The following is a 12680-nucleotide window of genomic DNA, read 5'->3' on the forward strand; positions in this document are numbered from 1 at the left end:
AACACTATCACAATACCTCCCTTTGGACCAGATTTAAGAAATCCAGAAAATTAGAAGACTTCCTTGCTCCCTAAGCGTGCCTCTGACTCTCCTCAGGTTACGTAGGTTAATTTTCTTTAAAGAGGAGTCATCTCCTCTAGAAGTTTGTGTTTAAGAGATTTAGCTTTTGTATAGATAGTTGAATCACAGCCAGTAGCAGGAATAGGGGGAGAAGACCATGAACTGACAACACTGAAATTTATAATAAAAATTTTCACGATAGCTGTGCATTCCAAGTAAGCATCATGTTTCTGCTCACAATGAATCAACTTGACTTGTGTGTTCTGCTTTAAACCAGTGCTAATTGGGTTATCTAGACTGTGATGAGATGCCTTCCCGTTTCACACTGCTTCCCACACAGTCCCTTCTCCAGTCCAGAATAGGGCAGCATTATCATCTTCCCCCAACGTATTTATGCTAGTAACACCTACAACCCCTACTTCATTTTAGTCTTAAGATAAATGCCAGTTCTCTAACCAGAAACAGAAGCCATTTATGCATGTAATCAGCAGAGAATTAGGTGTGTGGAAAGGCAAAAGGAGGGACCAGTGGCAGAGGGAGCAGGGGACATGCAGGAAGCTACCTGCTAAATAGACATCCCAACCGTCTTACTTCCTCTAATCTCCTAGATAGTTTTCATGGGAGTAGAGCAAGGAAAACCCAAAACACAGCACTGGCTTGGTGGCAGGAGCAGTGCTCCTGTGATACACTGTGATTCCCTGCTGGGAACAAGGAGAGGACCAGGCTGGAGCGCAGGCTGGCAAACACCCCACCATCAGCCACTGAGGCCAAGCCAGGGACCATGTGCCAGAGGAGCGCCCTTGCCAGGAAACCCAGAGAAGCAGCACTTCAAATCCACCTCCGCAGCTCTGGCTCCAAAAAAAGTGGGTTTACAACAGTCTGGCAAGTTAGATTATATCTGCACTCACATATCTGAAACCAGCAGGACTCTAGGATGCCATTTACTCTGTGCTGCCTTGGAAAAGGTACTTGCTGCAGGAAGATTTGTCACTACAGTGGCTGGTGCAACATATACAATTAAGAGACTGTTTTAACAGAAGCTCGTATAAATGTTAGAGGGTTCCTATTAAGACAAAAAAAGTAGAGTGATAAATTCCTTGGTCTAGGAAGTAACCAAGGTCAAACAAACTTGTTCATTTACAGCTACAGCAGATCATGCCTAGATGATATCCCCTTTGGAGCAGTGTGGTCCCTGTGGCTCCCAGAGCGATGCTCACCCAGGGTTAAGCACTGCACAGTGGGGAAGGCTTCAGTAACAGTAAAGGAGGAAAGAGGAAGGAGAGGAAGACAGACGACAGAGAAACAGCTCCTCCCAGCAATCAAAAGCCTTAAACATTTTCTGGGTAGGCTGGTTTAGGTTGTTACTGTATTCCCTTCAGTTACAGTCAGTGGGGTAAAAAATTTTAACCCTCCTCAGCCTTCCATCCCCCACAAGCATCTTTAGATGAATTACTCCTCAATGACACTCAGGATGCCTACAACATTGCTGGTATGTTACATCAGACCGCAGGTTTTCCACGCAAAGGGGATTCAAAAAGAACAAGATGGGCAACACTACAGAGAGCACAGCACCAATTACACACGCTGCCGTGGGCACTTCCACATCCCTGCCAATTAGCTCAGGTCTAATTTGTAACACAGGACACAGCATCTCATTGAAGAGTAACAGCCTGCTCAGTGTGAAGCACGCCAGAGAAGAGGGATGCAGAGTGGCAGAAGTTCCCCAGCAAGCTCATATGCACACTGCAATGCCCCCCTGACATTACAGCCCCACTTTCTTAAAAGCCTCTTCAGCCCAGGCAGGAGAAACGGAGAGCAGAGGACAGGATAAGGCTCATGTGCCAGGTAGAGTCCCCCCCTCCTCTCCCCCAAAAAAGCAGAATTAGTGTTTTGGTTTAGCTCCAACTTGCAAGCCCTCCCCAGAGCAGAGCACACGATAGATTGCTGGCTGAAATAAGAGTTTGCTTGCCTCTCCGTTTCTTTTTGCCTCGAGTCCGTTTCCTGGTTAAAGTCTTGAGGATACCCCTCCTCCTCTCCATAGGGCTCCACTTTACAATCCTCCCGCTCCTCACCTCAACGATTCCCTTCCTGGGGCTGGGCAGAAATGTCATCGGAGCTTGTCCATGCCCCTCACAGCTGGCACTATTAAGTGACACAGTTGCGCCCTGTCCCCCTCACCAGGCAGCGAGGAGGGAGCATCATTCCTCCCACTGTACTCAGAGACCAGCAACTACTGTGAAAGCCTCCTAAATAAGAGTGCAGAGCACCCGTTCCAAGCAACGTCTTCCTCCTCCTCCTCCTATGTTGCAACAGCTAAGGCCTACGATGGTTTTGCAATAGCCAAAAATTAAAACCACCAACTGGACTCCAAAAATAAAATCATCTGGATATGGAAATCTGAGACTCCTGATCTTTGCCAGAATACTCTGTTGTTATCAGGCTATAAACATGTCTGCTCTTTTAATCCATACAGCGCACAGGCTTTTATATTGCCCTTTTATGATTATCAATCAAGTGTTTACAGATTCAGACTAAATGAATTAGTACTGGGCTGGTCAGTAGAAGTTTTGCAGAAGAAGCCAAAACCACAGAAACGGTCAGTGAACGCCATAACGATGATTCACAGCTGAACAACCAACTGGCAGGTAGTTCAGCTCTTCCGACCTGGGCACAACTGCTGAGGACACGTGCAGGGTCTGCGCGCAGGGGCGTCTGGCAGAAAGCATCCCCGAGTGTCACAGCTTTCCATATGATAAAGTCAGAGCTTCACATTTTTCTGCACGTAGGGAGGAGTAACTGTGGTAGCTTGGATCTAGACCTGTGGTTTCTTGTTAAAGCCAATTCTTCAAGGGTAAGCCTTTATGTATCTCCAGAAAACTCCTTTTGGGAAAGGAGAAAAAAAAAAAAGAAAAAAAGAAAAAAGAATACCCAGAATAGCAGCAAGCCTACTTAAAATCCTCAAATCAGTCTATCCCCTCACAACATATACCCAGCTCTAAACACAGGGATTTTTCTCCCCTTAAAACTCTACCTCTTTTCTTTCTTATCAGAAGGACCATGTCACTATGATAAATAAACATATTGAAACTGCATGTTTTCTTTCAGCCTTCCACCAGGGATCTATCCCCAAGTATTTTAAGATAGAGAGCTTAGGTCTGCCTAAAAATTGGGTTAAGTGTCTACTGCACACAAGATGAAAAACAGACTTTACCACGTAAAGCACACGAGATTACACAAGAGCTGCACAATCTCACAGGGGTCTCAGAAAAGCAGTTCCTAAAATAACCAGTTCCTAGAGTAAGCAGTGGGATGAGACTGATGAAGCCCCCTACAAATCTCCTTGGGGACAATACAGACTCAGATCAAAACCATGTTTCTAAGCCTAGGATCTCCCTTCTATTCAGTGAGGGTTTTTTGTTTTGTTTTGGATTTTTGTTTGTTTGTTCTTTCCGGTTTTTGTTCTTAATATGCCCTAAGCAATCAGGCCTTTGACTCATCTCCTGGATACTCCTGCACTCCAGACTTTCACTCTTCAGTCCCCTTCCCACTTAACAAAATTCAGGCTATATTTGCACATCAATTATTCTTGGAGGTTAAAAGCCACTCACAGGTGGAAAAGGGGAAAGGGGATTCATCTTCATCCCTTCTGCCAGACAGGAATCCCCCCAATCCTAGCAGTGTTTAACTTCAGAGATCAACAGCTCTTGGTGTAGCAGTCCTGAGTCACAAAGCTTTCTGGACAGAAACAGAAGTTCAGCACCACCCATAGTAACTGAAGGAATTCAGTACAAGTCCAGTCCAGTCTCCAGGTCTTAGCAATAAAACAGCACTGACAAAAATCCCTTTGCATCATTATAGACAAATATTTGCATAAGTCTATCAAATGGGTTATTAACACACTATCATTTCTGTAGTTCTTTCCTGAGCTCAGCCAGGTAGCCCTTTTACAAAGAACAAAGCAATTCTGTTGCATTTTCAGAAAAGAGTTTCAGAAGCAGGTGACACCCTGCTATTAAGCAGAGACAGGATTAAAAGCAGAAAGGGAAGGGTTTGGATCAGACCACTTAAGTAATTCAGAAGAGCCAAAGCCAGAGAAGTTTGGCCTAAAACCTTGTCCACATACCAAAGAATGCCTGAGAATAAAATAAGGTTGAGCACCATGCAACCAGTGATGGCCAGGTCAGCATGCAAACCCTCTCACCCCAGGTTAGCAGCCATGATTAATATACAAGAAGTTTCTCCATAAGTGAGCATCCATACATATACCTTCCTCAACTCCACAGAGCTCATGTGCTCTACAAGCCTTTCAGTACATGGGGCAATAGCTTCCTTGCAGAGTAGCTAAAACTCTAGTCTTTATCATCCTTCTGGCTATACGTGCAGAGACCTGGTATAGATGGTAACTCCATGAACTGCATTAACTCCCTCCTAGCCCCCTGGGTTGCTGCTACAAACAGCTACAGGGAGCCCAAGCCAATAGCATGCATTGCCACCAAGAAGGGAATATGACCAGCAATCATAGCAGCAGCAAATTAACCTGATGCCTGGATTCATTTCCCAGCATAAGGCACACGTAGTATTTTCTAGCACTTCTAAAACCAAGATCTGGATAAGCCTTCAAGAGTTTGGGACAAGTGGCAGCTTTAGGGTAGACTGTGGCTTCCAGCACCAGAGTACGTGTCTAACACACAGCTAAAAGCAGCAGCAAAACACAGCCCCCACAGGGAGCGTGTCAGGAACAAGCTTGGCCCATGGTAAATGGCAGGCGCTCTCTCAAGCGAGTGCTCCAGTTCAGTTCTTCCTTCTTTACAGTCCTCAGCAGCATTTCCAACAAAATCCTGACAATTGGAGAAATTCAGTACTGACCTTTGCCAAGCGGAGCTTGTTAGTCTCAGGATTTTTAGTTTTTATTTTTGATCTGCTAGGTTTTAAGACAGAGCCAAGAAAAATTAGAGGCAGGAGGGTGAAAGGAAAAAAAAAGAGAAAAAAAAAAGTTGAGTTGTCTTTCCACTCCTTCTTGGAAAGTTGGCTCTCTGAACAGCTATTCCAACCAACTAGGTTACAGGTAGCAACAGTTAAGAATACTTAAGTATTTTGCACACAAATCTGTTAAACTGCTTGGAGATTTTCACACAGCTGCTAGACAGGGTCTTCCACTAGGCTGAAGTCACCTATATACTCTGGCATTTTCCCTAGTCCTGCTCACCGGTGCAACGCATTGACGTTACTCCACGTGGCACAAAGCAGACTAGCCAAGGAATTTAACAGCAGTTGGGGTGACCCCAACTAGTGCCCCACCACAGCACCTCTCAGAATATGGCTGCATGGCACCTGTCTTTTTCCAAAGTAAGAAATTAAACCACTTGCAATCCTTGGTTAGAGTCTCCACTGTGTGGAGCAGGTTCATGCCCTCAGCTGGAGCTCGGGCAGCACAAAACTGACTTCTGTTCTAATTTCCAACCCCCAGCCCAGGGCACAGGTATGTACTACATGGGTAAAGATCAAATTCAAATTCAAGTCTGCTCCGACAGCCTGCCACATTAGGATACAGCCCATGGCAGGTCTGGACTGAAGAGTAGCTGTGTTGGAAACTGGGGATTCATTTGGATGAGAAACAAACTGAAAGGCCACATGAACTGGAACAGCATGGGGACTAAGAACCTGCCAGATGTACCAGAAGACTTCTGAGCAGGACTGTGTATCAACATTCACCTTCTCGAGCACCACGCCATGCAATTAATCACTTACACGTGCCCCATCATCACGCACAAATTTTTTTGAAGCCAAACTGGCAAGACGCATTTAGCTAAAAGCAGTCAGCAGAAGGGAAGAAATTTGTATCTAGTAAAGATTTCACTTCCTTGCCCTTCAAGAAGGATGAAAGCCTTGGCATTCAATTCGTCATTTTACATATAGCAACATGAAACAGTCGCAACAGATGTAGAGTCAGAGAAACCCAGCCTCATCCCCCAGCCAGGTAACCTGAGGGCTTCTTGTCATTCTTCCCAAGTGACACCACCTCTTCTGTCTTCCCCTCAACACGCTTCTCTCCCGCTCAGTCTCGTTCTGTTTCTCTGTCTGAACTCCCTGGTGACCTATCAATCACCAGGCTCCTGTGACTGAATACTTCAGATATTTCTGCACTTTTATATCCAACTACCACCCTGAAATTAGACCTCCTCTGCTAAGATCAGGAAAAACCCCACAGGGATATATTCAACTTCTGTCAAGGATAGTATTTCTGAAATCACAGCAGTCTTGCTTACTAAAAACCTCAGACAAGCAAGCACTCATCCATTGAGGATGGCGGGATTTTGTTCACATACTTTGAACAGGGCATGAACTTGAATATTTACCAGATCTGGTATGGAAAGCAGCAGGAGTGTTTCCATCTTTCCTTGCCTTGAGACCTACGTGTGGCCTGAACCACCTGGGTGACCAGGCCAGCATCCTGTACAGACACAGGGTCTACGGCTCATAATCATTTTTCCTAAGTCTGAATGAAGAAAAGACCTCTTCTGTGGTACTCCACATTAGGTGACAAACATTTGCAGAAGAAATCCACTGGTTACTCAAGAGAAGTCCTGATACCTTATATTATAAAGCTTAGTTTTTGCCTTGTATTGGACTGCTTCTCCCCAGACCCTGACCCCTCACTTAAAAGTTGTTTCCCTGCTCCCTCCTCCTTCCCAACTCCTTGTGACAAGGAGCCTGATGCTCCCATGAAAATTTTGCATCTTCCTCATAGCCCCATGTTTTCCCCATAAAACCCTCTCTACTTACTGTGGAAAAGAAAAACAGCATTTCAGAAGAACAAGGAGCATAAAGTCATGTTTCTCTCTATCTTGACCCACAAGATTTTTCACTTTAGCTCCTCTTCTCTCCTCCATCCCACATGGGACAGTGAGAAGCAGCTGTGCAGGCACTTAACTGTGGCCAGGGTCAACCCACACAAGAAGGGAAGCTGCTTTGGACTGTGGCTTTGAGTTGGGCAAGGACAATACAACACAGCAAACTATTATCCACTGCTAGCAGCAACATCAAGGTGAGGCAGCAGTCAGAAAAGCAAAGCTTTTCCTTATCAGAAGTCATGCATCATGAAAAACCAGTACACAAGTAGACAACAGATCCTGGATATCTACTGTCAGAGACTCACATTCAAGACAACTCCAAAACCACACACAGTCTGAGCTACAGACTTCTCTTTTTAATAGCATGCAGAACACCAAGATAAAAGAATTTACCTGGAGCGACACTCTTTTTTGGAGTCTCAGACAAACTGGACATCCAAACTTGAAATCCAAGAAGAGGGCAGCCATGAAAAGAGAAAGTAATTAGAGAAACAAGAGAACAGTCGTATCAGAAAGTTTGGAAGTTAGTCAAGACAGCTTTGAAAGAAACATTAAGTTTTTCTTAAGAGTGGTGTTGGCATGATGGGGACTTAGTTAAAGGTCAAGTGATAAGAACTACTGAGTTAATTTTTATGTTTTAGTGGACTTGCAGAACTTATGAAACTGATCTGCCGTGATCCGATTTTGAGATCTCAGAGTAAGATATGCTCTGAGCTTCTTCCCAATAGGACGGAGAATATATACCAAGAGACAGTTTGACTTATTAAGCCTCAGACCTGCAAAAGTATTTAGCTTTGCAGCTGTTAATGATCCCCAAAAGACCAACAGGCAACTCACAGAGACTAAGCTTAGCAAACACATGCAAGTTTCCACAAGCATTTGCATTTTGTTACTCTGGAATAGTATTAAGGAAAATAACAACAGACAAGTAATACTCCACAGGAAAGAGTACAAAGCTCCAATAAAAGTGCATTCAAAGTATAACTATGAATGCAATTTTTTAACCAATGAATGAGGCAGAAATGGTTAAGGAGAAAGCTAATAGAGATGCTACCAACAAGGTCAAAAGATTTCCCTCCCCCTCCATGAAATGAGGTGTAAATACTTGGCTTGGGATTCTGGGAATAATCTTCAAATATTAAGCAGCGGGGTTTTTTTGTTTGAATACACTGGAAGCATATTTTAAGAGTTAGTAGGTTTGCTCCCATTTCAAAATAAGAACCAGCAAACATTCCCCTTCTGTGGGATAAAGGAGATAAAGACAGCTGTTACTCTCACATTGCATGGGAGAAGAGACAAGGAGAGGTGTTTATATGATCAGCTAAGTATTTCCTAAATTCTGACAAACAATTCCAAAATGCAATTTTAAAAACTCATTTGTAATGGGGAAACCAGTTCTGGACCCATCCATTTAAGGGCAGAGAAGATTGCTTTTCAGTCACTTGGAGAGAGGGGCAAGCTCTACTGGTGGCCTTGTCTATTTGACTTGTTATTGTCTTTTGACCTGCAGAATATTATCAAGACAGTCAAAAATCAGTCACATATTCCTAGTATGTATGTAACTGAGAAATTGCTAGCATGATACAAAGTGTAAGAAACAGCTTTCAAACCTTCCCACTGGAAACCAGAGGTCCAAGAAACACATTGCTGCGTTTCCTTGGCACTAAGGAAATCGTGAGGTTTTGAAATCCTTTCTTTAAATCAGGCACAAAATTTTCATTGCGTTGGCGCAAAACTGGAATTCAGGTGGATTTGGTGTTTTGCTTACTTTTCAGTAAGTTCTCAATAGTGACAGTCTGGAGAAAAACCTGAAGTCTTCCAACCATCTAGCTCCCAAACCCATGCACTGCACTGTCACAGTACAGTACAAAATACACTGTGGTAAATTACAGTAATTTACTTTGGATTACCATTCAAGAAAAAAAGAAAAAGGCTCTGCATTGGTAGAGTACAACAGGAAATCATCTGGCAGAGTAGCTTGTGCTCCAGCTTATGGAGGGAATATACAGCATGTTTCTATTACAGACTCGGGGCACGCACGGGAAAGGGTGTGAAGGAGTTGTTGTCAGCAACTTGTCTATTAGCTTTTGAATAGACTTCCACTGCCTTCAGGAACAGGATTATGGACATCAGTCAGCTGTCAGATCTTTTTCCAGACAGAAGAACCTGAATATGGCAGCAATAAATAAAGCAGAAGATGGACTGCAGGAACAACTGGGAAGACTTCAAACAGTTTGCCCCAATCCAAGCTGGCAGTAAAAGGCTGAAACAGCCAACAATTAAAGATAGGGGGAATAAGCTGTGCTTAACAGCAGCTTATGGCTACCCTGGATCTGTCTGCCCAAGAAGGAAGGGAGTTTAAACCTCAGTAACCATATCTACAAACACCCTGTGTGAGATCTCAAGGAACCAAACTCACCATAAAACCCAATTCTGTTAGCTACTATCAATTTTCTTTTTAATTTCTTTTTAAACAAAGTATTTTTTCTCCTTGTCAAAACCATTGGTCTAAGCCAGACTAAAAGTGCAATCTAAGCATTAACGGGTAAACAATCCCATAGGTCCCCAACGTGGGCTCCCAAGCCCAAGCAGCAGCATAAAAGCAGCAGCACTTCTCAGCTGCCCCAGCCTGACAGCAGCTAGATGTGGATGAGGTTGCTTCTGAAGCAGAAGACAGCTAGCATATTTCAGCTGCTCCTGCACATCTGCTTAGCATTAAACTTCCTTCTTGGGGATTTTTTTTTTTTTTTTATTCCAAGACGTTTAAGCTCTAATTGCTACCAGCTTCTAAGAGTTCCCCCTACAAATAATAAAAATATCAGACATTAGTGATGGATTCCACTTCAGAGAGCTCAAACGAAGAGCTGCGGAGGGAGCCAGGGTATGGGGAGGAGGTCAAAGGCCCCAGAAGCACACTGTGCCCAAGCCAACAAAACACAAGCTTTGAACAGCCCCGGGTTTCCCCTTTAGGACAGAGTTTTACTGGAATTCTACATGGGGCTTGGAGCCGTTTTCCAATGGGATTGGTAACGGTAAATGAACAAACTCTTGCTTCCTGCCTCTCCTCTCCCCTGTCGCCGCAACAGCCGAGCGCCGGCTGGTCTCAGATGACTTGGAGGTGGGGGGGGAAATCTCAGTATTTGGAAGGGAAATTAAAGTTGCCTGCTCAAAGCAAGCCACTCCTAAAGCAACAGCATCCCAGTTCTGCTCCTAACACCAACCCCCACAGCCCTTGCTGCCGGCTTTAGCTGGAGCCAGAACAAACCCCTCTGATCGGAATTATTTTTAAAAGCTCAAAGGAAACACAGGTCCATAAATTACAGCTAAGCCACGGGGCCGAGGCGGTTGTGAAGAGCGCAGAGGAGGCTCCCCATTGGAGCCACGCTGCACAAAAATAGCAGCGGAGCAGGCGTGTCACTGGAAGCGGCCACGGAACCCCATCCCATCCAGGCTGCCACCGCAGAGGTGGGCAACCCCGAGATGCGTCAGCTGGGCTTCTCAGGTCGGGAAGGAAAGGAAGGAGTTGGGGGAGCAAAGTCTTTAAAGACTTTTGCTGTGGTGAACGAAACACACGAAACTGATGATTTCAGATTTCACCAGAAGCTTTTCTGCTGCCAGTAAGACTGGTTTGCTTGCTGCTCCTCCCACCACTGGCAAGAGAACAGGCACCAGACTGCTGGGGACCAATGCTTTATGCTTGCGGTACAGCCCCACTCATCTCATTTTAGCAGCAGACTATTTGTCTTGTGTGCAGTTAGAGCAGAGCAAGCTTCAAGGAAAAAGCTAGAGTCGGTCTAGAGTTGAATGCATGAGCTCAATTCTACCGAAATCCAGGAGATGCCACATTCATGGTTCACATCAGTACTGCTCATCCAGCTGGGTCCCTGGTCCAGCAGGTGCAGAGAAACTCCTCCTCCACGGGCATTTTAGCAGTAGCTACTGATGCAGGTTTCTTTTTGTTAGCAACATTATTTAAAATGTTCGGTTCAATGTTGAGTCCGGCATGCATTATTTAGTACTGCTGTAAAGGCCAGAAGGAGCACCCTCCTGAAGATTCACAGGTTGCGTATTGCTAGGGCTGTCAGAGACCTTTATAACAAACTTTTTTTAAACTAGTGTCTGTATAGCTCTCTAGCCTGTTAAGTTATACATTTCCCAACAATATTCCTGCAGTAATTCTGGGGAATTGGATCATACTGGTCATGAGTCTCAGCATGGTTGTAGTTCTGGCCACAGAGCCCTTGCCCCAAATGATTTCTGTGCATAGCTGAGAAGTTAGCATAGGCCAAAGACAAGTCCCAACAAGTGATCTGGATGTGACTACCTTGCTTTGGAGGGTAAAGAGAGTTTAGTTATACAAGCATGACCTGTCCTATGGGTGTTGCCTTCCATAGGAGATAACAGTCCTAGGTCCATTTAATTAATAAAACCCTTGTTGTCATGAAGCCCTACCTTAAACATCACCTGGGAATACTGAAATCTCCCTGCAGCTGTTTAGGTGCACCTTAAAATACTGAGAAAAGGATTATAAGAACGAGTCACCATGCTGGAATGATGCTAATATCTGAAAGACTGCCCCTTTCCAACAGTGATCAATTCTGTAGGTCATTAGTCCTCTCCATGATGAGGTACTACTGGCTCATTTATTCAAGGACCACAGCAGTGAGTGCAGCTGAGCATTTTGCAGATTCATTTCCCAGACATACACCCTTCCTGTCTTAATTGGAAGGGTGAAAAGACACTAAGCAGTACAATCTTAGAGTAAACTGAAACTATACTGGCTTCCCGGGAAGGCAACAATCAGCGCTGCACTCCACTTCAGAGAACTTCACTGGTGGTCCAGTAACTGGCAGCGATTCCTCAGACTGGAGCTGGGGGAAGTAAATGCTTCTTCTACTCATCACTTTTCAAACAAAAGGCATTACAAGAAGAATAGGGGTGTTCTCATCCCAACAGTGGTATTTGATAAGTCAGCAAGAAGTGGGCTGACCAGGCTGTTCCTTAGCAGTGTCCATTTCACAGAAGTGGCTTAGAGCCTTGTTCACTGTAATGTTCATCACATATGGCAGAACAGAAAACAGAAATTAAGCTTTTATTTCAATCTAGATTTTGGAGGTCAAGCCTGCCAAGGAGTTGGTACAAGTGAAGTGCCATGTTGTTCTCCTGGGCACTCAGGTGGGACATCTGATTGCCCAGAGCAGGTAAGGAACCCCAGGGGGCCAGGCTCAGTCTACTCAATCCCTCCTCTGGCTCCTCCAGAGCTCCTTGCTGGGATTTTGCCTCCACTTCTCCCCTCATCCTTTCCTTTCTGCCCTCTTCGGACAAGCTGAAGAGCAACCTTCCCCTCCTCCTGACAAGGTGAGGCTGGCCATCCATACAACCAAGAGCAGGAATCTCAGTGAGGAACCCCAAAACTATGGGGCTTGCTTCTGCTCCCATCTGCAGACAGAGCACTATGCTCAGTGTTCCACTGTACCCTTGTGAGCCATCTCCAAACCCTACATCCCCCAGACGCACTGACCACCCCCTTGTCAGCCTGTCTTCAGGTTTCTCTACTCTAGCCCCTTCCCCTTCAGCTGGGGCTTGACACTTTGGTTAAATGGGAAGGCAGTAAGATGCAATAGTACTGGGGCGGGGGGAAGAAGAGAGAAATATTTGGTGTTGCTAACCTACTCCAGAGATGGAAGTAGTTACTTTTAACAGAGTTACCCTGATGCAGAGTCTACATGTAGCTCTAGAAGACGGCTGTAAAACAGCCTGGAAAGAAGA

At 44.9% G+C, this 12680-nt stretch overlaps 1 protein-coding gene across 3 annotated transcripts in view; it reads right to left on the reverse strand.

The window, feature by feature from the left end:
• The window catches only part of SH3PXD2A (SH3 and PX domains 2A), a 269677-nt gene that overhangs the window by 76470 nt on the left and 180527 nt on the right, over positions 1-12680 (reverse strand). For 2 of the 3 annotated variants that reach the window (XM_075026320.1, XM_075026319.1), the window contains exon 7: positions 7305-7352. In XM_075026320.1, coding sequence (XP_074882421.1) covers positions 7305-7352 — 48 coding nt within the window. Of the gene's footprint in view, positions 1-2132; positions 2268-7304; positions 7353-12680 lie in introns of those variants that run through there. The other variant, XM_075026321.1, reaches the window with a different exon arrangement.

Source organism: Buteo buteo, chromosome 4, assembly GCF_964188355.1.
Source record: "Buteo buteo chromosome 4, bButBut1.hap1.1, whole genome shotgun sequence".
Classification (NCBI taxonomy): domain Eukaryota; kingdom Metazoa; phylum Chordata; class Aves; order Accipitriformes; family Accipitridae; genus Buteo; species Buteo buteo.